This window comes from Anser cygnoides, chromosome 16, assembly GCF_040182565.1.
Source record: "Anser cygnoides isolate HZ-2024a breed goose chromosome 16, Taihu_goose_T2T_genome, whole genome shotgun sequence".
In the NCBI taxonomy this organism is placed as follows: domain Eukaryota; kingdom Metazoa; phylum Chordata; class Aves; order Anseriformes; family Anatidae; genus Anser; species Anser cygnoides.
Window position 1 is genome coordinate 2,397,335 of NC_089888.1, and position 27,546 is coordinate 2,424,880.

Below are 27,546 nucleotides of genomic sequence, written 5' to 3' on the forward strand. Positions count from 1 at the left end.
AGCATTTCCAAACCATAACGCCAGAGAAGCAGCACCTCCTAGGTTAGCGCACCTGCACCCAAGGAACCAACCTATCCCTCAGGTTCCTGTTTGCAAAATCCAAAATAGTTTGGCACAAGTTGGGAAGACTCCTTGTTATCCAAGAAGCCAAGACATCTGATCAATACCCACGGGCTCCAGAGGGCTGGCTGCTGCTCGGAGGAGAGGATGGGGTGGTGGGAGGTGACGGGGGAGGTGCTGCAGCAGAGGAGGGAGATGGGTAGATGCAGGCTGCAGAAAGGCCGCCCTGCTTGCAGCTTTGGGGTACTTTTGCTTGGGCAGTGTAGCTGTCTATAGCCCTGTACAGGGAGAGATGGAGCCATCTGCTTTGGGGGTTTGAAAGCAGGCAGCAGGCTGAGGGTGACAAAGCCCAGGCTGCGGCAGCGCAGTTTGCACAAACCACCGGCGGCGGGGCGGGCGTGGAGAAAGGGCTCTGGCTCCGTGTTTCGAACAGGAACACATCCCTGGAGTCATTCCATATATTTCACACCAGTCATTTTTTTACTACATCTCAAAAATTGCCAAAGGACAGAACGCTGAACTTTCTGTATCTTCACATAGCTTGATAGATTTCATCTTACCTTCAGGGTCTAAGCTATCCGCCATGGTATTCACATTTTCGAGCCATCAGTCGTGTTGAAAGCAAAGAACTGACTCAGTAATTCTGTTTCTGTGTGGAGACATAATGTCCTTGGATCAGATAAAAGCAGTACTGGGAAGGTGCTTTTATGTACTTCATTAATTCCCATAGTGTTAGTGGCTTGTTAGTGGCTGGCTCTGTCCTTCTGCCCCCCCCCCCTTCATCTTTTGAAATTACCTGCTTCAGGCTCCGTGGCAGGACATGGCAGCTGATTAGTAGTTATATTCCAGCCGTTCCCAAAAGATGCTGCTCTCATCAGGCTCGGAGCATGTCTGTGTGAGTGCGGCTTGTGGGAATGCCCTGGGAGCAGGGGAGGGCAGCGATGCGCTAGGTGGAGGGGCTGCAGCCCCGCTCGCCTCCTGCCCCAGGAAATTCCCTTTCCACTTGTGCTGCAACTTGAGGTGTCAAGCCATGAGATATTTGTAAAAAAAAAAAAAAAAAAAAAAAAGAGGAGTTAGAGAGGTCTGTGTAAAAAAAAAAAAAGTTATTGATATTTTAAGGGCCAAAGTTGAAGAGAGGGAAGGAGCAAGGCTAAAGTGGGTTTTCATCCACAATTTCAGGTCTTTTCTACATCCCCAAAACTGCTCTGCCTGTACAAGAGGAGCATCCTCAGTGCCCCTTGCTCGCAAGGTTCTGCTTGCCTTCATCTGAGGCTTCACCTCCCTCTCAAGTGGAGCAGCGAGCCCTGCCAGCTGCCACAAGCACTTTGCGCCTTCCCTGGCATCTCACTCAGCCCCCCAGGGCTTGGGAAGGATGAAATCCCCCCCCCACCCTGTGCCCACCCCTGCTTTTTGGTAGTCTCGGGGGGAGACGCGTGGCACCCGAAGCTGTGCCGCAGTGTGACGCTGCGGATGACCACCTAATTAAGCAGAGGGGAGTGCGATGAATTTAGATTCTTCTTTAGGGCTCGCAGTCTATTAGTAATCTGGAATTTGTTAATTGCAAATTGCTTCCTCTGTTTGTTGTTGGCCTTTTTGTGGAGGGGGATATTTCCTGCTTTTGGATTGCGTCGCTGGATCTATAATAATGCACTTTGTACATTAGTGCCAGGCACATTTGTAATTGGCTACCCTATTAAAGAACACTAATGATCTTACAAGTGTTCACAAATAATGAATAGGATGGCCCCTCACTGAATTGAGTAATTTATTCACTGACATACTTGCAGATCTGTTTTTCCTTTATTTAACCCAGCTTTAGTTTTCTGCCTGCCTCGCAGAGACGTCTTCTCTTTTAGCCAGGTGTTGGAGAGAATGTGGGTCAGAGGAAACGTACCTAAGGGCAGGGCTGCTCCGTGCTGGCTCGTCTCAATGTACGTGGTGGGATGTGGAGAGCAAACAGCAGCAATTTTAGTCTCGGGGTGCCTCTCGTGCATCACTTGTTGAGATTCTGCTGAGGCACAAAAAGCCAGGACTTGGGGAATGGGCTCTGGAAGACTGCTAATTTTTCTCATTTAAATATGAAAGTCATAAAAAGTCATAAAGACTCCCAACAACAGAGTGGCAGCTGCTGACCCTCACAAGAGAGGGAGCTGGAACACAGCCCTGTGCAGTTCCTGCATGCCATGAAACTTTGGGCAACCATTTTGCTGCTTCCAAGAGAAGCACATTGTGGCAAGGTGCTCTGTGCTGAAAGAAGCAGGTCGTTGGTGCTTGCAGTTCTATCCACGTACAAAAATCCCCGTGCCAAAGCACTATGAACTTGTGAAAACCATGCATAACCATTTTCCAGGAAGGACAATGGTGCAAGGCAGGTATACCTACCTTCTCTCAGGGTTCTCCACGCTGTGTCTCCTCCTGAGTCCTGTGGAGGTGCGTCAGGAGGAAGTATTCCGTAGGGCAGGAGCAAGCCATGCTGAACGGGGGAAAATATTAATGTTCGACTGTAACTACTGGGGTGTCTCAGAGCTGATTTGGGTCAGCACTCTCAGAGATGGACATGCTACAGTGGGAGCTTGGTCCTCTCTCTGGCCTGGTGGCCACATCAAGGTGGAGTTGGCTCCCCCCTGTGAGCCTGGGACCAGGTCAGAGCTCTCCCAGCTCTCCTTGTGGCAAGGGAACAAAACCTCACAGGGCTGTTGCCCGGCCCTTTTTGTGGTTCCTTCCAGAAGGAACACACCTGCGGTAATTTTTTTTTTTGGGGGGGGGGGAGAGGCAGAGTTCGGCTTGGGGGAGTGATGCGGGGGCAGGGGAAGATGCCAGACCGTGTTTTTAAAGGAAGTCACATCCTGATTTCTTGAGACGATGCCAGAGCTTGCTGCTGTGGGGGAGACCAGAACCTGCTTTTTTATTCTTTTTTTTTTCTTTCTTTGAGGGCGGGGACCTCCAGATCCCGATCGGGGCGGGGGGGGGGGGGGGCTCTGGATGCTTCCCCCCCCCCATGCGGACGAGGGATGCTGAGGGTTAAGGGGGCGGGGGAGCGGGCGGGGCGCGGCGGAGCCGATCGCATCCCGTTCCCTTCCTGCGGCTTCGCCTGCGCCGGGAGCAGCGGCGGGGGAGCGCGGGCGGAGCCCCCGGGGGAGCCCCCGCGGAGCCCCCCCCCCGAGCCCCCCCCGGCCCCCGGGCGGCCGCCACCATGGTGCAGAAATCCCGCAACGGAGGCGTTTACCCGGGGCCGGCCGCCGAGAAGAAGCTCAAGGTGGGCTTCGTGGGCTTGGATCCCGGAGCTCCGGACTCCAGCCGGGACGGGGCGCTCCTCATCGCCGGCTCCGAGAGCACCAAGCGGGGCAGCATCCTCAGCAAGCCCCGCTCCGGGGTGTCGGGGAGCGGCAAGCCCCCCAAAAGGAATGCTTTTTACCGCAAGCTGCAGAATTTCCTCTACAACGTGCTGGAGAGACCGCGGGGCTGGGCTTTCATTTACCACGCATACGTGTGAGTAAGAAAGGGGGTGGGGGGCAGCCCCCCGTATCCCCCCCCCCCGACCCCAAAGCTGCCCTTGCGGCCCACCCCCATCCTATTAAATGCGTGGGGGGGGGGGGGGGATGCTGCAAGGAAAGGGGGGGATGCTCCTTGGGGAGCCTGGGGGGTGCGAGAGGCTGAGACCCCCCCCCCCCCCCGGGAGCTGCTGCATCCCCGGCCGGTGCCCGGGCTCGGGTATGCAGAGCCTGGGGAAGGGGTGTGTGGGGTGCTGGGCAGGGGGGAGAGGCGATGCAAAAGGATGGGGAGAAGCTGCCCCTGCATTGCTGGGGGGTGGCTCCGCCGGGGAGATGCAATGCACCGGCCCCGGGCCCCCCCCCCGCCCCCCCGGCCGCTCCCGCTTGCGGGGGAAGGGGCTGCTCATGCGGTCGGTGCAGGGGGGGCTGGAGCAGCGGGAGCGATGGGTAGGGATTGCTCCTCCGTCTTGCTTGAAATCACCATAGCAATGCTGCGAGCAGAGGAACAAAAAGCTCTGCTCAGGCACTGTCTCTCCTTCCCTCCCCCCCCCAGCTCCTTCTCCTCCAGCCCCATCTTTGCTGGGTGGCTGCGAAGGGGTCGGGGCTGGGGGTGGCTTTGCAGCCCCGCACCGGGTTCTGGGGGTGTTTCTTGTCCCCCCACCCCGTGGGAAGGAGCAGGATTGGAGATGTGTCTAGAAGGAAATGCTAATCAGTGTCTGGGGCTTCCTGAGCTGGGAGATGGAGCGGTAAACAAAGGAGCAGTCCCAGGGTGCCCGTTTCCCCTCTGCCTCCCCGTTTTTGGCCAGAAATGACCACGTTTGCCCCCATCGCTTGGCGGAGAAATGCCCGGCTCTGAAGGCACTGCTGCAGAAGGCAGGCAGATGACTTCCCGTTGTTTAGAGGATTGCGAAGGGAGGGTCAAGATAAATCGCTGTGTTACTGCAACTCCCTTCCCTCTGGGACTTTCCACGGTCCCACCAGGCTCTTCTGCGGGCCTGGGCTCGGGCACAGCGCAGGTTTGGGCGCTCAGTGTCCCCTCGGTGCTGGTGGCTTTTCTGTTTGCGTGCTTTTCATCGTGGCTAGGGCCTCTGTCAGCCCCAGCAAGAGGATTTTTGGGGCCTTTTGTTATTTTTTTTCTCCCTCCTTTTGCTGTTAACGCTATTCTCGGGTAAGGTGCTGGGATGCGCTTTTTGGTCCTCAGCCATTTTGTGCGTTGAGGCCTCCGAGGGAGGTGTTGGCGGGACCGCTCGGGGTGGTGAAATGCTGGCTGGGTGCAGGGGGGGGCTTGGTACTGCACTGCAGCGGGCTGGGGTGCTGTCAGCCAGCTCGTCCTCCTGGGAAATGGGAGAGGAGGAGAGGGAGCCTCTGCGGAGCTCCGCTGTGGCTGTGCTGGGCGCAAAGTCCAGCACCAAGGGTCCCGAGCATCCTCCACGCTCAGGGCCGTGCTCTGGAGTTGTAGGTGCTTTGTGTGGCAAAACCCTCCCTAATCTGAGCTGAGCATTCACACGGTGAGCTGGGCGCTTGCCTGCGTGTGCCCCGAGGATGGGGGATGTGTATAACGTTTACCATATGCTGTTAAATACAGGTGAAAACCCAGCCTGGGGATGCTGGGGCCACAAAAACAGCAGTGGAAGGGGCTGGAAGCCAAATGGCAGGCAGCAGGGGTAACCCCAGCTGTGAGGGCTCTGTAAGCATCTTTGGCTTCTTCAGCTGCTGCCTTAACTCCTGACCCACATTGCTCTCTGCAGTGCCATTTGCTTGGGCAGCCAGCAATCCTTATGGGGCAGGGGCATCCCAAAAAAAAAAAAAAACCCTTCTGCCAGGGCTCGCCTTCCACTGGAGCCCCTGTTTCCAGCACAATCGCAGGCTGCCAGGCTGGGGTGCCCCTCGGCTCTCCCCATGGAGCCGCATCCCTCCGCAGCCCCGGCAGCTGCATCTTCTCCTGGGCTCGTGACTCCACTCGTACCCGCTGTGCCACCACGTGGAGCCCTGCCCTCCGGTTAGAAACCGCTGGTCTGGGATGCGCTGGGAGCCGGGCTGCCTCCCTGGCTCACCTTGGGGCGGATTCTCCAGCAGCTGGGCAATATAAATGCTCCAAAACCATCCCCTGACCCCCCATGCGTGCACCCGCTGGGAAATGGAGGCTGTGCCCAGGGCTGAGGTGGTAACCACACCAAGGTCTGTGAAGCGTCGTTGATGCGATTAATTTTTTAGTGTGTCGGGATGTTATGTGGATTCCGGTCTTCTGAACTTTACGTATGATGAGGTTAGCCTTGGCAGTTTACTAATATGTTATTTAAAGAGCTGGAGGGTATGATAAACATCATCCAAAGTCACCGGGATAAAGCCCAGCATCACTTTATCCCCTTGTGCTGCCTGGATGAGCCTGGAACCACCCGTGCCAGCTTTGCGTGTGTTTGAATGGGGCTGGCAGGGGGGTTTCTGCACCTAAAAGTCTGTGACCCAGAGAGGACAGACAAAAAGCCTAGTGGCTGTTTATTCAGAGACGTGGGAGAGCGAGGGGACTGGCTCAAGGTCATGAAGTTTGTGTGGAGAGCTGGACTCCCCCTGGTGTCCCCAATGGCCTGATGCTGTGTCCTACCCACATGGCCAGGTCTCGCTGTCCCCTCCTGCCCCAGACCCCATTTTGTGCCACAGCCTTGGCCACAGAAACTCCTTTATCCTTTATTTTCCATGCTGCAGGCATGTGAGTGCTGATGGAGGCTGCGGGTGGGGAGCCCCATCCTGCCCCTAGCTCAGCCCCACCACAAGTGACCCCATCCACCAGCATCCCCATTTCCCTGCTCCTGGGGCTTCCATGTACAAAGGTTTAGGAAATATCTCCAAGAGGAATGATTTATACACTGCCTTGGGATCCAGTGCTGTATTCTAGCTCAAATCCATCTGATTTCTTTTCCTTCTCTCCTTTCTGTTGTTGTCGTTCCTTCCCCTTTGCACCATTTCATGGGAAATTCAGCGCAGTGCCCACCCCTCCAGCCCCAAACTCATTAACTCGGTCTCATCTCAGATGCTGCCTCCGTGAAGGCGCTATTACCTGGGAGCAGAAGCACTATCTTATATTTCTGTATTGTGATTCATTTTTATACTTAGCTCTTCCCACACTGACACAACTGGGTGACCTGCCCATGGTACATGTATTTGTATACAAATTATATATATAATGTTTTGCACAGCCCTATGAATGTCTGAGCCTGATGGGTTCCAGCTCTTGGAGGTCTGGGCCTTTCCTGTATCTCTCAGCTTTTACATATGTGTGTATATATATATATATTTTTTTTTTTTGGCAGAGCCTTAGTGCTGCAGCACGTGGCCTCATTCTGTTCAAGGTTGAGCTGAAACTTGAAAAGTTGAGCCCTGTCTAAATGTCAGGCCAGGCTTTTCGAGGGATGCAGCAGCACTTAGGTCTTGCGGTAGTTCTCTGCACAGGGAGGCATTTTGCTTGCAAAAATTGTTCAGTTTTACTTCTCTTGATAACTCTACATTTTTTTCTAGTCCTCTTACTTTGGTTATCGTAGCCTGTCCCACGCTCAGTGGTGCTGAGTCTGAAGGGCTGTCATACTTGAGTGATTTTTGTCCCTGCCTTTTTTTGTCACTTAAAGCTGTATACCCAGAGCAAATGTGGTTCTTGCATTTCCTACTTTGAATTTACAACCTTTATGTCTTTTAACTGTGTATAAAAATAGTTTGGGTGCATTTTTTATCTGCATACCGTGCACTGTACATTCAGTTAATTAAGCAAGTGCATGGACTTAGGTTATAATAAGGAAAAATGTTTCCTCCCTGTCTAATTCTATTAAAATTTCCTTGTGCCATCCCTATTCTTTTTGTTCTTCCCTTTTAACCCAGCCAGAAGCCACCTCTGTCTCCAGCAAGTCTCCTGTCTGCAGTGCCCGCATCCTGGCACGGCTCGCGGTGGCAGCAGCTATGGCAGCGCTGGGAGGACGGAGCGTTGGTGCAACTGCTTCCCCGAAGGTCTGGGGTTTCTTGGTGCAGAAGTGGCTTCTTTTGTGGCTCCTTCCAGGAGCTAACATGGTTGTTCCATGCAGATCCTTTCTCAGATAATGCTGCCTGGCTTGGGTTTTCGGGCAGCACACGTTTTGTTTTGTTTTTCACACCGCTTAATTTTTTATACTTGTTTTAAGGGATTGACTAATTAGGAGTAAATTTAGTTTGACTATCTCGTCTATCCATCCCCAATTTGAAGATTGTTTCCTACTAGCAAGTCCATGCTCAGGGGTTTTGCTGGCAGGTATGGAGCCCCCAAACCCAGCCCATCCACCGGTGGTGGGCAGGGACCTTCTGGGTCCCCCTCCCCACGTCCTAGCGTGCGTGGGACGAAGATGCCAGTGTTAAATCTCTTGTTTGTGCTGAGTTTAATGGACCTGCTGGGCTTTGGCCTCTGATGCTGATGCCCTCATCCATGCAGTTTGTCCCCTCTGGAGCTGTGTGGTCCTGGGGACCAGGAGACCTCTGCGCCGCGATGCCTCACGAGCTCCCCTCCAGCTGCTTAGTCAGAGCTTGGTGGGAGCAACCTGATTTCACTCGCTTTAATGTGTCACGTTCCAGCCGTCACGTTCACCCCACACTGACATTATGGAAACGAAAAACAAGCCGATCCCCCAGATGACCTCCTTTCTGTGCTATATCACGCTTCAACCAGACGAGTCTGTTTGTCGTTAGAAGGAATAACCCCAAAAGAAGCCCCAAATCCTCAACTAAAGGGAAGATGGGTGTTGCGTAAACAAAAATGCAGTTTGTGAAGATCAGATTTCCTTTTTTTTTTTTTTTTTTGCATTGAAGCAGATGGTGGGGACATAGTGGGGTGATACCCTGCAATGCAATTTGTTTGGGGCAGGGGGAGAAGGACAGAGGGTTTGGCCATCAGTGAGGCATTAATGGGGCTTCCCAGCATAAAATGCATAGGATTTTGGTATTTGGCATTTGGGATTTAAGGATTTAAGCAGCAAATACTTAGCCCCATTTAATCCTTGTTAAGGTAGCCCAGACTTTTAGCTGGGGACAGAAGAGGGATAGATTCCTCTTTAAATCTGTGGTGGCAGGGAGATGTGCCGGTTCCTTTTCCTGATATGTGGCCTCCTGTAGAGTAGACGCAGGAGAGCAGAGAAAGATGGGGAGCGATTCCTACAAAGGATTAAGCTTTGTCTATGGCATGTTTTTGCACAAACCTAAGCCAGTCCCTATTTGTGTGAAATGTCCCCTGTGCATCAGAGAGACGAGTTCTTCAGCGTTGCGCAGGATAAGCCCCTTCTTTCCATGAAGTTTACATTGCTACAGGACAATGCAATGGCTTTTAGGCCCCAAATGGTCAAAACGGAATTAATTACACTTCAAAATGTAATTATTGTGGTGGTCTTAAATTAGTTAAATGCACCTAAATGAGTGCATTTAGAGGGAGGCTGTATTGCAAGGTGGTTTGAGTGGCGAGCACAGGAGAGCAAAGCCAGGTCATGCAGGAGGGTGCTGGGCACGGCTGGTCCTTCACACCCTATGCTTAAACTGATGCTTGCTCTGACATCCTATAGCAAAAGATGGCCCTGCTGCCGCCGCAGGAGCAGGTATTTAAATTGGTTCCTTGGTGGATGTGCCCAGCCACCCAGGCTGAAGGAAAAATGTTGTTTTTCCTCCGTGAAGAACAAACTGTGCAGCACCATCCGCTCACGGAGGCTCCGGGCGCCCTCAGCTTCCCACGCGGTTCTCCTAGCTGTGTTCTGGGCAGGCTGTGAGGGCAGTGGCCTATGGCACACAGGCTGGAGGTGTTTGGGGAGGTCGCTGCATCTATTCTGAAGCACCGCATTACTCACAGTGCTGTCTGTTGGAGTATCCTGAGCAGAAGTCACTGTCTGGGGTGCTGAGAGCTGCTTTATTGCAGCCTCTGGGCTTCTTGAGTGTCTAACCGCCACTAAGCGAGGGAAACTGGAGCATTCCTCCATCTATCCGATCTGTCTTCATACCACTCTGGCCTCTGATGTGCTTTTTAAAAGTGTACGAATCCCTGGTGTTGGTAAACATCCATCCTGTGACTTCTTTTGCCTGGCAGCCAACCCACCCCAAGGGCGACTTTTGTGATGTGCGGGGAATGGAAGATCTGTGACACCTTCTCACCTCTCCCTCCCTGCTGTAGGGGGATGACTTAAAGCTGCATCAGGGTCACTGGGGCTGCTGGGTGCAGCACCCTCAGCTTTGCAAGCCCAGTGACCGAGCAACCTCTTGGTTTGTTTCAGTGCCTACATTGCCCAGAGATTGTGGGTGGAGTTGGCTATTTGGTGATGTTCGGGTGTCTCCAGGATGGAATATTATGTTCTGGGCTCCTTGCAGGACATCCCATTCCCCAGGAGCCTCAGTGCAGATCTAAAGTGGGCACATCTGCCTTCTGGAAATGCCCATTTCTATTTTGTGAAGGCAGAGGGAATCTAAGTTCCCTTGTATAGGCTGGGTGGGATGAGTCCAGACCACAAGACAAGAAGACAGAGCCTGGCATCAGTTTGCAAACCAAAAACTGGAGTGGGCTGGGGCGGCGCTGAGCATTTCCCACTTCCTGCCACAGCCAGTAGGAGCTGTGATGTTCAGAGCCAGAACTATGCTGTGGACATCCCAACAGGAAAAGGTAAAGGTGAGAGATGGGTCTGATCCACACCGAAACGGGATGACCAGCATCTGAGACCCGCATTTGGCCAGCAACTATTGAGAAGTGGATTTGAGAAAGGAGCCTTTACAGCAAACCCCAGTCAACTTGTGGACCTGCAACCCTAGATCCGGAGGAAATCAGATGATAACCGAGTCTTATTAATACCGATTGTAGTTCCTAAGCAGGTTGTGTTCAGGCTCTCAGAGGAGAGTGCCCAGTGGGGTGGTCAGTGTTCATTCGGACATTCTCCTTTCTGAATGTATCCCCAGGAGGGTGGGACAGGGCCAGGCTCCAGCTGGAGATGCCATCCATCCATCCATCGTGGCTGGCCTCTTTAGGGCAAGGCTGGAGGAGGTTTTGCCTTCGGACGGTCTTTCCCAGGGATTCACAGCTGCTGCATGTGTAAGCAAGCCCTGATGTGCCTGGAAGCCCTGCCTTCTGGTGCGTAGCTCCGCCAGCCCGGGGAGGTGACGGCGATGAAGCAAAATTCGGCCGAGGCGATCGCTGAGCTGCTGCCGCACGCCGCAATGGATGAGCGCAGCAGGACAGGAGATCCTAATGCAGCTGCCACAGATACGCTGTCACTCTCTGTGAAGTTGTTATGGTGCCCAGGGGAAAAGAAAAAAATCCTGACTCAAAGGTGACTCACATACACCTCTCCTCCGTCTCCTGTGGGAATGCAGTAGCTTGTGTCTGGGCACCTGCTGGGTGTGTTTGTTACAACTTCTGTTTGATATGCTTGGGGAACTAATAAGCAGTGCAAAAGAAAAAGGAAAACTTCAGTCAAATAACAGTTAAAGTGAATACCGGGGGGGAAAACAATACTCTATTAATATTATAGCAGTGCGCGAGCAGCCCTAATGGAAATAAAGTCTACGAGCCTCTGTTCTGTATATCAGGCCAAAAAGAGCCAGTCCCTGCCGTAACAGCTTACTGTACTGAACAGAAGAGAGGTGAAAGTTGTGAAGCAGTTGCAGGGGAACCACTGGCAAGCGTTAGCTTTGCTCCAGTCATCTTTTTAATGCTGTTTACCTGGCCTCTTATTTGCTTTCGAATTAGTGGGTTGGCTTCTATTTGTGCTCCTTGGGTTTGCAAAAGAAATCAGGGGTTGGCTTTGGCTAGGGCAAAACGTTCAAAGCACGGCCAGCCTGTGGTAGGGGGGAAATGCAATAGATTTAGGAGCTCAGCAGAGTTAACTTAGTCTGGGAGGAGGAAGGCATCTTCCCTGGGAGGTGCTCCCCCGTTGCGGGGCAGTTGGCTGCTTGCTGTGATCTTGCTGCTCATTACGAATGCAGCGTGCGGAGGGCTGTGAGCTGGGCTTATCGGCTTTCTTGCTGTCGGGTGTTATATGTGGCAGCGAAATGACAGCGCTGGGAGGCTTTCTGCCGCGTGTTTATGGGCTTTCACACGACTCGGAGTCTCAAAGTGGCCGTTAATTGAGTTTATGCTTGCTCGGAGGTTCGTTACCTGGTCTGAGGAACATAATAAGGGATGTAAGAGCCTTCCGTCTTTCACTCAAGAGGAGAGCAAAGGAGTTAAATATAAATACCTCTGTTATAGCTGGACAAACAGAGTGAGGCTACATTGCCTGCTGCCACTCCAAGCCACATGGTGAAGCCTGAATATTTCCAGAAGTGGCTGGGAAAACCAAAACCTGTCCCCAGTGCTGAGGACCACTCCTTGCTCTTGAAGCAGGTTCGCTGCATGGAGACCTCAGGCTGGTGTGGCCACTGCTTCGGTGTTGGCCTTTGGTTTAATTCCGCGGCCGTTCGTCCTTCCTCTTGCTGAATGTCTGGAAAGGCTGGAAATGCCATGTGTCGTCCAGTAACCCCCCTTGCTGGGCCTTCCTCCAAGTTTCCTGAGGCTTATTAGCACTGATTTGTGCTTTAAGGACTAGTGAGATTCCTGAGTCATCTCCTTAGGCAGGGAGCTATTTATTTCAGCGTGTGTGTGTTACACTCCATGGGAGTGGGTGTCTCTCTTCCGCTTTTGGATCCTGCCCTGACTCTATATAAAGACTCCAAGCTTGAATGAGCAGCAAAACCAACCCTAAAGCTGGCTCCATGGTTTGGAAGATGCCTGCTGCTGACCCCTTTTTCCCTGGCTGAAGGAGCATGGCCGTTTGGAGCATGGGTAGGAGTTTTTATGGGATCTTTGTCCATCTTGGGGTCTCTAGGACAGCTTGTAGGGACACAGAGCACTGTGTGCTGGTGTCCTGGAACAGCTTTTGCTCTGCAGTATCTCTGAACCAAGGGGAAAGCATGGTCTGTACCTCCTTTTCTCCCCTGAGGTTGATTTGCTGATGCTTTGGGGTTTTTGATTGGTGTGTTTTTCTTACTTAGCAGAGGTGAGGCATTTCCGAGTGGCTGTAATTTTCGCTTGGTGTTACAGCAGAGACCGGAGGTGCCATGGGCAAATGCAGACGGGCTCCTCTGAGACACTGACAGAGCAGGAGCTGCCAGGCTTGGAGGAATTTCACTGTGTCATTTCTCCTGGGATGGAGAAACGTCTCCCTTTTCAGACGCATCCTGTGCTTGCTCAGTGGCCTCGCAGACAGCTGCCTTGTGTATGAATTTGGGGTACAAGGACAGCCCCTTGCCAGACAGCTCCCCAGGGAGCTGCGAAGAAGCCAGTCTCCGTACGGAGGAAGGGCTAATGGCAGCGTTCGTCCAAAGCTGACTTCACACCCAATTAAACATCACCCTGAGCCAGAGGGACAGCTCCTCATGTCGTCACGTCTTGAACTAAATTGCTGGCACTTCATGAGGGCTCTGTCTCCATAGCCGGAGGGACCAGAGCATTTAATCCGTATCGGCGCTGAAGCAGCTTTGTTAATGTGACCTCGTGGTCTGGTCCTCGTGGCTCCTGGGCGCGCGTCTCTGTGGTCTGTTTCTTGCTTATGGCTATTTCTGTAAGGAAAGGAAGAGACTTAGAGGAAAAAGAGGTCGGGAAACTCTCTCTGTGATTTGTCGGACACGATGTGCAGCCGTACAGAATTTTGCACTGAATTGTTCTTGCTTTTCATGTTTTCCCCTCCAACACGTAGATGTTTTTAATGCAATTCTTATTTATCTTCTCCCTCAATATACCAGATAATGAGGGGTAGGGAGAATTCCCACGCTGACCTTTTGTTCCTGCTGTTGTTTTTTCTCTTCTGCACCAGAAATCGGATATAATTTGAAACCTCCTCTGAGCTGCCCCTCCAGGCCCTGAGCGATGAACGTTCGTGGGAGGTGGGAGCATCTCGAGTTGTGCTGGGTGGCCCAGGGCGAGCTGCTGGGGCTCAGTCTGTGAATCAGATCTCCCCTCTGAGCCAGGAGGAAAAAAACACTAAATGCAGGTCTGAGACGTGGTTTTAGGCCAGCGATGGCTTAATCTGCCTCGGTATGGGAGGAATGATTTGAGGAGTGACTATATGGCAAGGTAATGAATGTGCCCGAATAGGTCGGGTGAAAATGAGCTGCCTTCTTACCCGGCCTTGCTCTTTTGGCCCTTCTCCCCACAGGAGCAGCTGCTATTAAAAATACCCCAGGGAAATTCATTAAGCTAATGGATTGCCAGCCCCTGCTCGTGGCCGAGGATGCCCGTCCTCCCCGCAGCCACATCCCTGCGTGATGGGAGTCGGGAGGAGCGGCTGGAGCCGAGCCCAAGCGTGCGCCACGTTCCCAGCCCTGCCAGCACCCCGAGGCCCAGGGGAACAAAACCTGGGGCAGGCAGCGAGGTGCCGGCTCGGTGCAGACCTGGTGGGGTGGCTCAGTTATTGTTCACTTGCTGAAAGCGCAGCAGAAATTAAACAAAAGTTAATTAAACCTATTTTTTTTTTCCTCCTGCTTCCTCTTGCCGTTTCTAGGGAAGACCGAAAAAATGTGCTAAAGAGGAAGCGAAGCTCTGAGCACCCTCTGATGAATGCAGAATATGGCCCCCGTGGGACTGCAGGGAAAGGCCCTGTAATTACGGGGAAGGTCCTGCGAGGCTGGGTTACACAACCAGGACGGGGAGCTGCTGCTGCTCTGGCTTAGCAGCAGGCTGGTGATGCTGTAACTCAAAATACTACCTGGCTATTATCCATTCAGTGCTTTTTTATTGCTGTTGGTGTCCTCAGCGCGCGGCGCAGACCACTCGCGAGGCGCCGAGCCAAGGAGGCAGGAAGGAGCGTGCGGGGACCGTGGAAGGGCCGTTTGGTATTTACGGTGACATAATTCCCAGGCAGCTCCAGCCCATCTCGGAGCTGGCTGGCGGTTGTGCTATGAGGCCACCGAGTGAAGGTGACTCCTTCCCGGCTCGGGCAGGAGCAGAGGATGCTCCGATGGAGCGGTCGTGCTGCGGCGGCAGCTCGTGGGCTCCGCACCGGCTGCTGCTGCTGGGTTAGCAGCCAAGTGAGCGGCGGGGAAAGGGGATGTAGCGTTGTAGCAAGTGCCCAGAGATGTCATACGGGGGGAACGCGCACCTTGGCGTGGTTTTGGGCATGCCCTGGTGTCACACGCTGCAGGACGTTGCTCCTGCCTTTGAGCTGCCGTGTGCGATGCTGTTGTTGGCTCTGCTCCGTGCAAGCCCCGGTTACTGTTGTGTGCTGTGCAGTGTCTTTGTGCCAAGCTTTATTCCACTCCAGGAGGATTTATTAGTCACTGCTGGCCATGGTTGTGTCTCGAGTTACACATGGGCTTAAACACAGCAGTGCCCCTGTGTCATGGGGGGAATCATTATCCCCATTTTCCCGTCTAGGAGCTGAGGTGTGGAGGAATTCAGCAGCACAGGGTCCCTGCGGCATCATCCAGCATCCCCAGCTACCCCAGCCTCTCCCTCCTCCAGCAGCAATAAGCGTTTCCCACCCAGACAAGGAGACTTCAGTGTGTATCCTTGTCCCGTCAGGCCTTCCTTGGCTTTGAATTATTAAATAATGTCTCTGTTCTGCATCATAAAGGTTGTTAGAACACAGCTACTTATCAGAATAGAAAATAGTCATTTTCCCTGCTTTAGGAGTTGACTTCATCTGCTTGTGGGATTTACAATAAATGCAAGTGTTTTATTTTTTTTAATTAAAAAACAAACATGCAGAGGGGCTGAGTTTGGAAGTAGATAAGTAGAAGTATTTTCCGAAAGGATATGCAGTTCTGTGTCCTGGTATCCACATAGTTGGTATCCTTTATCTTCTGACTAACCCAACATCACAGGCAATTGCATTAGCATAAATGGGCTGGAGAGCATTTGCTGCTGTGAATTCCACGATGCTGGACCACAGGTTGCCCTCTGCACTCCGGGGGTGCCCCTTCCCAACCTCCCCATCCTGGGCAGTGACTGTGGATGCTGCTTAAAGCCCCAAGGAGGTGCAGAGGCAGTCGCAGACCCAAGCTCAGTGATGAGTTCCTCGGGTTTCTGGTTTTTTCTGAGAGCCCTGCCTGCGGGTTGCTGCTGTTCCCGAGGTCAGATCTTGCCTGCTCCTTGCAAGAAGCTGGGTGGTATCCCCTGCTTCATCAGAGGCTGGATTTGGGCAGCAGTAGCCCGGGCTGTGGCCCTGCTGTTGGTTTTTCTCTTGCTTTAGCAATGCCTTGCCCCATTGCAGGGCACGTCCTCGCCTGGCCGGGCACCATCTGTGCCATGCACCTACAGCATCCCCGAGCAGCGCTGTTTCGTATCACCCAGGCAATCCCCTAAAATTCCCAGGGAATAAATGACGGGAACTCCCTTTAGAGTGAGCTGGGTGTTGGAAATAGGGTCGTGCTGCTGCCAGGCTGGGGCTGATTCCCTCTGAGCGGGTGGGAGAGGCCCCGTGCCCTGCTCCCACCCAGAACCGAGCTGCCACAGCTCTCCTGGGAGCAGCGCTCTGATGCGGTGCCTGGGGACTCAGAGCGTGCCTGAGAAAAGCAGGTTAAAAGCAGGTTTTCTCAAGCCTTTGCCTGCCATTTTAAATGGGAAGGATGTTTCCCTGGCAACGAGATGGATGCTTCCCAGCGGAGCATATGGCTTCCATCGACTTTGATTTACCGGCGCGTTGAAATGGCAGCGAGATAATCCCTCCTCAGCTTTCATGTGTCCCTGCGACTTGTGAGCTTTCAAAGACCATGGGTCCGGTCCCTGTGGTGCTGGACTTGCTTCCAGCCCATCCTGGGCTGGGAACTGGCAGGATTCCACATCGGGCTGGGTATGGGGACCTTGGCAAGGAGGGACCAGAGCATCACCCGGAGCAGGGTGGGCAGGAAAACCTCCCGTCCCTGCTGCCTTTCACCGGCTGAGCAGTTCCTCCTCCTTGGGGACTATAACCCGCAGTCCTCCCTTCCTATTCCCCTCCCTATTTTAAATCATTTTTAGATGTTTTCCACCTTTCACCACACAATTGTCTGCCTCCTGCAGCTTGCTATTTATTGTTGTGTTTACTGGCACCGGGAAATAAGGAGAGGGAACAAAACCTCTCCTTTGCTGGGCAAGGAGCTGGGGGCTCTGCGGCTTCGCCGAGCTCGTGCATCCTCCTCCTCGCTGCCGCCCAGCGGAGAGGAAGGCTCTGCTTTGGCAAACACGATGCAATTTGGCAAACACGACCAAACGTTAGGTGGAAACGGAGGAAAGCAGCCAGACAGGGCAGTCACATGAGGCTCCTTGCCTTAGGAACGTGGATGAAAATAGCGAGAGCGCTCGGTTCGTGCGGCAGAGTGGTGCTGGGGCCCGCTGCTGGCACGTGGCTGCTCCTGCCCAGCCTGTTCGTGGCTGTGGGACTGGGAAGGGTGGTCCTAAATGGTGCTGGTCTGCGAGCATCTGCACTGCAGGGAAGTGGGGGAAGATGCTCAACATCCTTCTTTCTCCTGCTGATGCTACACAGGGTTTTGGGGAATCCCTCGCGCTGAACCTGAGCGCGCTGCGCACGCAAATCCCGCGGCCTTGTACAACTTCCCTGGGGGTGTGGAGGGCTGAAGGCGCACAAAAGAGAGGAGTTGTTCCATTTTACTGGAGGCTTTATGTTAAGGAAGAGGGGAATTAGGCCTTTCTGCCTGCAAAACCTCAGGAAATCTGGCTGCAGCCCCGGGAAGCCGCTCGTTGCTGTAGTGCGGAGATGGATGGAGAAGGGCTGTGAGGGGCTGCAGCTCCTGGGGGACCCAGAGCAATTGTGTTATCAGAGAAGTTACACGGAGCTTGGCAAGCAGTTGCTGTGATGCTCTCCCCTCCCTCCATCCCTGAGGTGTAACTGCCTGTTTCAGCAATTTTTTAGGGCTAAAGAGCACTGCCCTTGTAAGCCTGAGCCCTCTGGAGCTCTGGGTTTGTTTTATGGATGGGAAAGGCGCCGAGGGCCGTATCCTGCCACCTCTGCCATGGAGAAGCACGCTGTCCTGCTGACGTGGGGAAGCGACGTGGACCCAGAGCTCCTGAACTGGCCACTGTCCTTTTATTTTTTCCTCTTATTGGACTTTGAGGGGCTTTAATTCTGCTGGCTGTAAAAGTAGCGCGAAGTCAGAGATGGGGGAAGAAAGCTCAAAATGCTCAGAGAGACACAGCTTGTCCTTCGCAGGCAGGGAACCTCAGGCTCAGCTGAAGCTGATTCTGGGGCAGACCTTTGAGAAACTGGCTACTATTCCTGTCTGCAGCAGGAACCAGCCCTGCACATTTTGAGACAATCTTCCTATCTGCAATTAGACCAGAGCCTATTTTTGTATATCCCATTCCCTCGAGGAATGTTTAGATGAGATGCAGCATTACATTTTGCAGGGACATCTTGCTTTTAACCCAATTTGAGAGCACAGTGAAGTCAGGTCAAGTGACTTGCCCAGGTCAGCAAGAGGATTTTTGTTATGCCTGCATGCTCAAACCACACAGTGTAGCCCTTGGCTTTTTTAATTTCCTTTTTTTTTTTTTTTTTCTCTCGAGGTAGTGCAGAATAGCAGGGCTTTGCTTTGTAAAAGCAGAGATAACTTAATCGTCATACACAGATAAAGGTCATGTTCGGAAGGCTTGTGTTCCTGTACTCACTGCTAATAATTTCACAGAGGTAGGGAGGAAGCAGAGACTCTTTTCGGGGAATACCCTGTGGAACGAAACATAGGCAGTGCTCAGATTTCAATCTGAATAATACCGGTATTGCATGAGACAGCAACTTTCCCTTGCATTAAAATCAATGAACATGCTCTGAGTAAATGCCTGCGTGGTCGTTTTCAGAATTACTAAAATCTCCAATACTTCATACCGTTAATTTACCTCCTAATGCACCGTAATTGCGCCGTGGTCTTTAGGATTCTGTCCCGCGAACCCTTCCTGGAGCTGCGTGAATTTATTTCTCCCCACCGAGTTTTCACAGCAAACCTCAGGCCAGCAGAGCTGCAGCAGGGACGGGCCCCGCTGGCAGGTGCACCGCCGTGATGAATATTTCGGGTTTTCCTCCAGACATCTGGCTCCTCCGAGGCTGCGTGCACAGCGCGGGGAGACGGCGCAGCCCAGCATTTCCCCGTGATTCATGTTAGAGGAGGACAAAGAGGAACGTTTGTGCTGGAACCGTGTGTGTGTGTGTTGATTGTTTTTAACGTGGCTTTTATTCTGATTTGAGGTGCCTTGAGTATGTTAAATAATCAGAGCCTATAAAACCGAGTGCCGATTCCTGAAATTTAACCCCTTTTCCTGCTGCAAACCTTCAGATCTTGATCTCCATCACCCGCCTTCTCCAGCTGGCTTTGTTCTTTGAGGCTTCCATCCAGGAAAGCTCTTACAGTCAATCTTGCTTGTAAATGTAGAGATGCTTAAGCCTTTGCTGGACGAGGGACAAGATATGTCATGCAAAATCCCTTTCTGCTCAGATTCCTGCAGTGCATGGGTTCAGCTTGGGTCTCTCCCTGGCTTTGGGCTCTCGGGGCGGACGATGACGTTTCTGCTGTTTGCCTTACAAGCAGGAGGGAAAGGCTGGGGAAGCTCTTCGAGTGGCAACTCTTCAAATGCGATGGATGTTGAAGGAGAAAAAGCCCCAGATCCTGCCCTTGAAGGAGTGTGAGCCCAAATCCTGTCCTTTTTCTAACTGAGAAACGTGATGCCTTCGCAGAGGGAAGGCAGAGGAAGCGAAATTGTGTTGTGAGTTGGTCGTGCTGCTCACAGGATAAAGCTGTGGTGATGTGCAGGTGTCTTGGGGGCAAGCCCCTGTCATGCAGCAAGGAGGGCAGGATGCCGCATCCCTTCACAGCGTCTGGGGACGTGTCCTGGGGCTTGCTGGTGGCAGTGGTGGGACTGGGCTCACTGGGAGAGCAGCACGGGCTGATCGGGAATGCAACCCCTCTGCTTTTCCTTCCCAAAAGGTTGTCTGGGGTCTCTAAGACCTGCTTCTCTGCAGCCTGATGGATTCTGCTATCCTGCCCCGCTGCCTGGGGCTCCCTTTAGGGATGCTGCTGTCCCTGGTATGCTTTATGACTTTGTACAGACAAGGTGCTGTTATCAGGGCTGTTCAGCCACCATCTCAGTGCACCGAGAAGGCGCTGGAGCTATTAACGCTGTCCCAGGGAGGCCTTTGCCAAAGATTTATTTAAACGTGCATACACCACGAGAATCCCAGCCTTGGAGCCAGCCTTCGTGTCACCCATAAACAAAGTTTTCTACCGGCATGGGTGCCCAGGGAGCATCCAGCCTCATCCTGCGGGGAGCAAGGTCTCGGCTGGGCCCGGCCGAGCCCCCTCTAAGAGCTGCATTTGGAAAGGAGAGCGCCTCTGAAGGCACAGGACCAAAAGGCAGGATCCCCGCTTCTGTTTTCAGCTCTGCTAGTGACAGAAGTCGCCTTGGGAGATGGTTTTGGCTGAGACCGAGGGATGTGGAAACCTGGAGCGAGGCATTTAGGCTCGTGTTCGGCCTCATAAATGAATAGCTGGGCTGCAAATCACGGCAGGATTGCTCATGTGAAGAAAGATGAGGGATGCTCCTGGTGAAGGGTAGGGGCAATGCGGCATCTTCGTCAGCCCTTGGAAGTCGTGGCATGGTCAGAGGTTTGCTTCTGGTTCACTGGAGATTCAAATTCTGCAGTACACACTCCAGTTCTGATCGCAAGGCTTTCTGAGTCTTAAAAGTCGTTTTACGGACTCTGTTTATCCTCAGTCTTTTCACCTTGGTTTACTGTCACTGCTGCATTTCATGGCCTCTGATTTACACCGCTTTTAGACCCTTGAAAGCCGGCGTTTTGCAGAGACCACAGCAAATGGATTGCTGGGATTACAGGCGGATTGCCCACGAGCATTTTGGTTTTATTTTAGCACAATTATCAATGCCTCGTTTACGTCCCCAAAGTCATTTTAGAGTCTTTTAAATGTTTTAAATTATTTTCTATTGTGCGGCCTTCAGCTGCCTGTAGTAAAATACTCCCTCCCCTCCAGCTTCGCTCCTTCTAATTAAACAAATCATTAATTATTTTCCCACTTCCAGGGGAAGGCAGCGAAGCATGTTACAGACACCGTCACTTGTGCTGCTTCCTTGTGTCCTACCCATCCCCTCGTGTCCAGGAATCCAGCTGCTGCTGATTTATTCTGCTGGTGCTCCACCAGAGGCAGCTCAAAGTCCCTGCATGTCAGCAAATGCTACCTCAACACAAGTATTTCAGGAATTAAATGTATTTTTTTTGATTGTTTTTAAATCTGATGTAAATGAGTGTGTAGATTCCAAGGGGCTTTCTTTGAGGAGCTTCCTTTTGGAAGGAAAATAAGGTGATTAATCTGAAAAGCCTTACAGGGATTTGGTCCTACTTTTATGAGAAAGGGAGAAAAAAAAAAATCCTGTTTCAAATCATTTTAAGTGGTTTATTTTATTTATTTTTTTTGAGATCACTCATTTCTTTTTCTATTGCTAGCATGACATGCAGCGGCTATGAAATCGATGTGCAGATTTTGTGCCAGGATTTATAAGTCGCAATAAGTTTGCCACGGCTGTTCTAAGTCAAACCTTTGGATGCGAAGCCAGACTTTGGAAAACTTTATCGCTATTAACAGTGAGATTTTCTCAGCTGAATCTTGGCTGAGCTTAAAGGTGGAGGCACCAGGCGTGAGGTCTGGGTGGTGGGCGAGGAGGCGCGGGGCCACGAGGTGCCGTCCCCATCAGCTCCCCCCGGGGAGCTCGGAGCCAGCCCCAGCCGTGCAGGGCCCAGCTCCCGTCTGCTCGGGAGGAGGACATTGTCTCCTCCAAAGCTCTAAGCAGAATTGGCATCTTTAACGTGGAAATCATTAGGCGGGACATAATTAACGTTCCTTATTGCACATTAACATTACCCAGAGTCAGGCTGCAGACGTAATTTGCTTTGATTAGATATGTAGCTAAAAAAATTAGATTCATCCCAACCTCTACGCTATTTATTGGCCTGTTTCCCTTTCCCTAGCTATCCGTTATTATCTGGAGCCCTTTTCCTGTGCTGTCTGGGCGGATTAGGTGAAATTAAAGCAGTCAGCCTTCCTGTGCCTCGCTGCCTGCCCTCCACGGGGGCTCAGAGGATGAGCGCCACCTCTGGCGTGGATGCAGCTCCATGCAGACCCCAACCCCACAAATTCAGTTTCCTTGCAAAAATATTTCGTTCTCTTGGTCCTCTTTTAAAGTGTCCTAGAGGTGCGTGGACCGCAGTGTGGAGCAGAGCAGCTGTGCATCACCGCGGAGCTATTTTGGGATGCTTGTGCAGCTCACCCTGTGATGAACCAGTGCCTGCATCCCTTGGTGGCAGGACGGTTCCTTACCTGCTGGCTGAACATCCCCACCGGGCCTGAGGCAAAGTGCGTGGGATGGGGGAGCTGCTGGCCCACCTTAGCAAACCAGGGTGTGCAAGGCTGAAGTGCTGATATCAGCACTTCACTTTCAGCACCTCCCTGGGCATTTTATTGTGGTGTTCGGTCACAAAAATACATCCACAATGTCCTGCTTCTTCAGGCAGAATATGTAGGGTTTTCCTTTTCCCTCTATCCTTTTCCACGGTGTATTTTTATTTTCCTCTTCTCTTTCTTCTTTCATTGGTTATTCATTTGTTTCTCACCCCAGCGTAGGAGTTTGCAACAAAATCTGGGCCAGCCCGAGAGCGGGGCTGCCTGACCCATTTGCAGCTCCTTCCCTTTGTACCAGCAGAGTCTACAAAAACCTCCCTGGGTGAGACAGATGACATCAGGGGCTGTCAGGAGTGGGATTGCAAGGGACATTTCCTTACACTCTGGGGGTTGTTTCAAGTCCCCAAGTACCAGACCGGAGCAGAGGAAATCTGCAGGGAGAAATCGGGGAATTTCCTTACCTGGTCTGTGCTGAATGGGGCTTGGTGCTGATGAAGCTCAGCCCTCATGGAGATGGCTCTGAAGGTCTGTCCCTTCCCTCCCTGTTTTAGTCCTGCCTGTGGTTGGAATAAATACTGCAAATCCCCCTGCTTTCACTCGTTACCATGACGTTAATGGCCATTGCAAAGCCACAAGCATGACCTGGTGGTGTGAAACTCCTTTTCTTTATATGAAGGAGCTGCGCCCACCAGCTGAACCGTGCCTTATAAATACTTGAAATTCAGTTTGTAGGAATGTGAGACAAAGCCAGACAGATGAATTATTTAATGCTTTTAAAGAATGCAGCTCTTAGCTCCTCCCTGCGCTGGCCTACTTCGTTGTATCAGCAAATCGATCGTCAGGAAATTAATTTCCCTTCTTTTTGTTTGAGTAAGCAGTGGGCAGCGTGGGCTGCTGGAAGCCTTCTCTGGCTGTGAGCAGATGCCAGGACACCTCCGTAGCTGCGGAGCTGGGCATCAAACGTCAGAAGAGGGTCGAGCTCCTGTCACTCATCTGCTGCTTTTTATTTTTTATTTTTATTTATTTATTTTTTGTGGCATGGGCAGCTCGGTGGGGACAGAGCTGGGAATGGTGGCGGGGACGGGGGGTGGCACTGCTGGGGCTGCTGCTGGGACAGCCCGGGGTGGCACTGGGCTTGCAGCATGTCAGTGGGAGCTTAAGTGCATTTTATTTGATGTTCACATCTGTTAAATCCTTGGGTTTTGGGTAATCTTTGGGCAAGAGGTGCTAGGAAAGCTCCCAGCTGAATTAAATCTGGAAGGATGCCAGCCTTTCCGGGCAGTAAAGAGTTAAAAGAAAAAAAAAGAAAAAAATGGAAAATAAAAAAGAAAAGAGTTCTTCCCTGCTTGTCTTGTGCTTGTTGAAAGCAGGCTGCATAAGAGCTGACACGATGGGGGAACGATCTCAGAGGTTATCGCAGTCCTGTGCTGGAAGGAGAACTGGGTCGGTACTGGCCAAACTGGGACCAGTCCAGCAGGTCCTCCCACACAGTCCTTCTAGCTCACAGAATGAGGGACTTTGCGTTGTCTTTGCACCTCGGTTCTCCCCCGCTGCCCAAGCACGAGCCCTGCGACCGATCTGCAGAGCTCAGTGCAGGCAGTGGAGTCCCAGCCCCCGTTGTGAGAGGCCTGGGTGGCCTCGTTACTGTCACCTCTAGTCACTCCAGAGCCAGCGAGAAGCCTCCTTGCAAGGAGGGACAGCGTTGTAGCAGCGTGGTAAATACTCCTATAGGAAAACATCCAAAAATGCTCTCTGGACCAGTTTAACCAAGTGCAAAAAAATTCCTTCTCAGAAGACTGACATTCTCTCTCTCCCTCTCTCTCTTTTTTTTTTTTTTTTAATTATTATTATTTTTTATTTTTGTGTTCTGTAGTTTCCTACTAGTTTTCTCCTGCCTGGTGCTGTCTGTCTTTTCAACCATTGATGAGTACCAGAACAGCTCGGAAGGGGCCCTTTATATTCTGGTAAGTTGGGATTTGCAAATGAAGTGGTCCATAGCACATTAAAACAAAGTCAAAAACAACAACAAAAAATTAGGTTGGGAATTTTTAACTTAGGCAAGAACTTAGTGTCACTTGCGAGCCAGCATCTATTGGGACCCACAGCTAAGAAATAGGAAATGGAGGAAAAAAAAAAAAAAACTCTTCCTGAAATCTTAAAATTTTTCCTTATTTTTTTGTACTTTTTGAGGTGTTCAGCCTGTTTACCCCCCCTCCCAAGGGGGAGGAATTGTCAAGGGAAAACCCAGCAGAAAAAAACTGACCATCTTTCCAAGCTGGGCTCTCCATTTAATGGTCCTGCTGCAGGCAGATCTGCGTTATCATTCCTGGGGTCTGCAGGGTTCGGGCTGTGGTTTTGTCATTAATTCTGGAGCATGTTCTTCCCCACACTTCTTTCTAGGCTAACGGCATTGTCCTCTCTGCAGGAAATCGTCACCATCGTGGTGTTTGGGGTCGAGTACTTTGTAAGGATCTGGGCGGCTGGCTGCTGCTGCCGGTACCGGGGCTGGAGGGGGAGGTTAAAATTTGCCCGCAAGCCTTTCTGCGTCATCGGTAAGTCCTGCATGGGATTTCCTGAACTAAAATGGCTTTTACAAGAGCTTGCTTGCACAATGCTCCAATTTCTTGGTTGTGTTTTGGGGATTGATCTTCAGCTCTTTCATGGTCACTTGGAGAAGGGAAAGAGGGTGAAGGCAAAAGTCCTACTTCGCAGCTGTGTTTGTTCTTATTGTATATGAGGCTGCCCTATTTTCTGCAGAGCTGGGAGCCATCCCATTGCCCTGGTACCCCAAGCATCACCAACAGCTGCCCACAGCCGTCAGTGCAGGGTAGGGAGGGGATTTAGCCAGGAGAAGCTGAGTGTAGGAGCTGGCGTCCCATGGCAGGGGTCCAACCCCAACATCAAGTCACTCCCAAGTCATTGCAACTCTCCCTGTCTCACTTTGCCTTCCCTTTTGCTGTTGAGCTGCCCCACAAGGGAATTGTGAGATTTAATTAATAGAGGGAGGCTTTCGGGATCATTGGGTTTGGGATATGTAGAGCAAGGCTTCTTTTCTTGGCCTCTTTCTTGGACTTTCTGAGAGCACCCTAGGATCGTTGTGGTGAACCTGGGGATTCTCATTCCCTGTTTAGATGGGAGTTCACATCTCTGGACAGCGCAGGGTAACAGGCAGCTGCGTTAATATAAAATATATAAAATAAAAATAAAAAAGGCACGTACCTTGCAAGGACTTAGCCCAGTTTAGCCCTGAACCATATCAAAATGCAGTCGTGCAGTATTGGAGGTATTTTCTATGGGAAGGATGACTGTGGAGAAGAAAACTAGAATGGTTGCATCAGGTGTGCAGTTGCTCTTTTTGTCCAGGTTAAGATTGTGCCCTTCCAGCACAAGACACAACTCATAAAGTGCCACTTTCAGGCACAAACTTCTGCTGCCAGCAGCAGTAGATGCATGCCACCCCATCTGGTAGTGGCTCGGCAGCGCTTCTTCAGCTTTGGATGCCCTCTCTTCCTGCAGACATCATGGTGCTGATCGCGTCCATCGCCGTGCTGGCGGCGGGGTCCCAAGGGAACGTCTTTGCCACCTCGGCGCTCAGGAGTTTGAGGTTCCTGCAGATCCTGCGCATGATCCGCATGGACCGGCGCGGCGGCACCTGGAAGCTGCTGGGCTCCGTGGTCTACGCACACAGCAAGGTGAGCAAGGATACTGCCGTTCTTCACATTTCCCCCACCAGGGATACCGCCTCGGTTTGGTTCTCCATCCCAAACATCTCCCAGGCTTGGGAGGTTGGGAGGACACCATGCGGTGATGTGGAGAGCAACGCACGAGGTCTGCATAGGTGTTTGCAAGGAATATCTTGAGCGTGGTGGCCATCTGCCCATTTATCTCATTTCAAACAGTTAGCAATTAGCCAGCAGCCTTGTTAAGCGCAGGTGTTGCAAGTGCTTTGTCTAGGATGCCCACTTCAAAGAGGATGTACTTCTGAAAGCATGCCCTGCAAGCAGCAGCCTCCAGCAGGCACAGTTATAGTGCCGGGTTCCTCTGCCCAACGTGAGGCCACGTACCAACCACAGAACCGATCCCTGGTGTTGAGGATTCTTTTTTGTTTTCTCCTGATGGATTTATGATGTTTCTCCTGTTTTCTGCACTTTTTTCTCTTGGAAAGCTTAGATAGGTTATCCAAAACTTTGTAAAAGTCACAGGGAATCTGTGGGTCTCTTTTGTCCACCCTTGTATTAATTTCATCCGAAAATTTTCAATCCTGTGAATTATAAATTAAAACTTCCCTGGAACTGGGGGATATTATTAGAGCAGAGCCTTGCAGCTCCTCCCAGGTAGCAGAAGGGATGTGCGCTATGCAGAGTCCCCAGAGATTTGGGGCTCACATTTCAGTTTTATGCCTGCTTCTTGGTGTGGTCTGGGGAAATCATTTTTTTTCTCCTCATTTCTGTTCCACATCTTTAAATAATGGAGCAACGAATGCGCCTTTTCCTTCTCCTTTTGCTGAGTGTGTTTAGATGATGGGGCCTTCAGGATGGGGGTCACCCCGTGTGCGCTGCAGGGTCACCACCAGCACGTGGTCCCATCTCAGACCTCTCCTTTCTGCACTACATTAAAAACTGGCGCTTCAGATCTCCAGCCAAAGCCTAGACACACACAAATGCAGAGAAAGTTCAGCTCTGAGGCCAACCGCAAGCAAGTAACTCGGCTTTCGGAGATGCACACCAGGATTGCAATTATTCTATTCTGTCCCTTAATGATCTTGCAGGAGCTGATTACTGCCTGGTATATTGGCTTCCTGTGCCTCATTCTGGCCTCTTTCCTGGTATACTTGGCCGAGAAAGGAGAAAATGAGCACTTTGATACATACGCAGATGCACTCTGGTGGGGTCTGGTAAGTAATTTTCATAGAGCAGTTGCTGGTTATTAAAATAAAATGTCCATTAACCCTCCATCTTCTATCACTTATGTGAGGAATCGACTTACAGGCTGCTTAGTTAACATTTTTATTAAATGGCTTCAGGCTACTCCATTTAGCTAAATTCCTTAAATAAAGCTGGTAGAAAATGCTATGGGATCGCGTTTCTTGAATTAGCCGGAGTTGCGAGGCAGGAGGGAACTCGCACGCTTCTCAGCCACAGGCCTCAGCTCCGGCGTGACAGTAGAAGCAGATCTAATAAAGACCCCATGCTACTGGGGGCTTCTATCATCATTTTGAGAAATACAATATTGCTGCCTTTTCATTATTTATAATTGTGCTTGGGCAGCGTGCTGTTAAACGCACCGGGCTATATTTTATAAAATTAATGCGGCCTAAGTACCAGAAAGACTTGAGTGCTGAAAGCGCTCCCTTTTCAAATCTTTGCTGACAAAAGAGGAAAGGGCAATACTCTTAGTTTGCTCTGTGTACGCATGGGAATTATTGGATTACCCGATTAACAAAGAGAATTAATGACGTTCTAATCTTCTTGCATTATTGTTCTTCTGCTCTGACACTGCAGTGCTAGTTTGGCCTTGATTACAAAGCATGTAATGAAAATCCCAGATCTGATCAAACCCCAGTAACAGGCTTGGGGAGGAATCG

General features: G+C 51.5%; 1 protein-coding gene and 1 long non-coding RNA gene across 8 annotated transcripts in view; one reads left to right on the forward strand and one right to left on the reverse strand.

Moving 5' to 3' along the window:
- Positions 1-623: 623 nt before the first annotated feature.
- Positions 624-2,072, reverse strand: LOC125184081 (uncharacterized). Its single transcript, XR_007167373.2, has 3 exons — positions 1,955-2,072; positions 857-1,074; positions 624-709 (listed from the first exon to the last, which is right to left on the reverse strand). It is a non-coding gene; the product is annotated as an uncharacterized lncRNA (long non-coding RNA).
- A 1,124-nt stretch (positions 2,073-3,196) lies between these two features.
- The window catches only part of KCNQ2 (potassium voltage-gated channel subfamily Q member 2), a 71,160-nt gene continuing 46,810 nt past the window's right edge, over positions 3,197-27,546 (forward strand). For 2 of the 7 annotated variants that reach the window (XM_066978248.1, XM_066978249.1), the window contains exons 1-5: positions 3,197-3,549; positions 23,836-23,926; positions 24,388-24,514; positions 25,479-25,654; positions 26,731-26,856. In XM_066978248.1, the coding sequence (XP_066834349.1) occupies positions 3,254-3,549; positions 23,836-23,926; positions 24,388-24,514; positions 25,479-25,654; positions 26,731-26,856 (816 nt within the window). In that variant the 5' untranslated portion in view covers positions 3,197-3,253. The remainder of the gene's footprint in view (positions 3,550-23,835; positions 23,927-24,387; positions 24,515-25,478; positions 25,655-26,730; positions 26,857-27,546) is intronic. The other 5 variants (XR_010825293.1, XM_066978250.1, XM_066978251.1 and 2 more) reach the window with 3 other exon arrangements.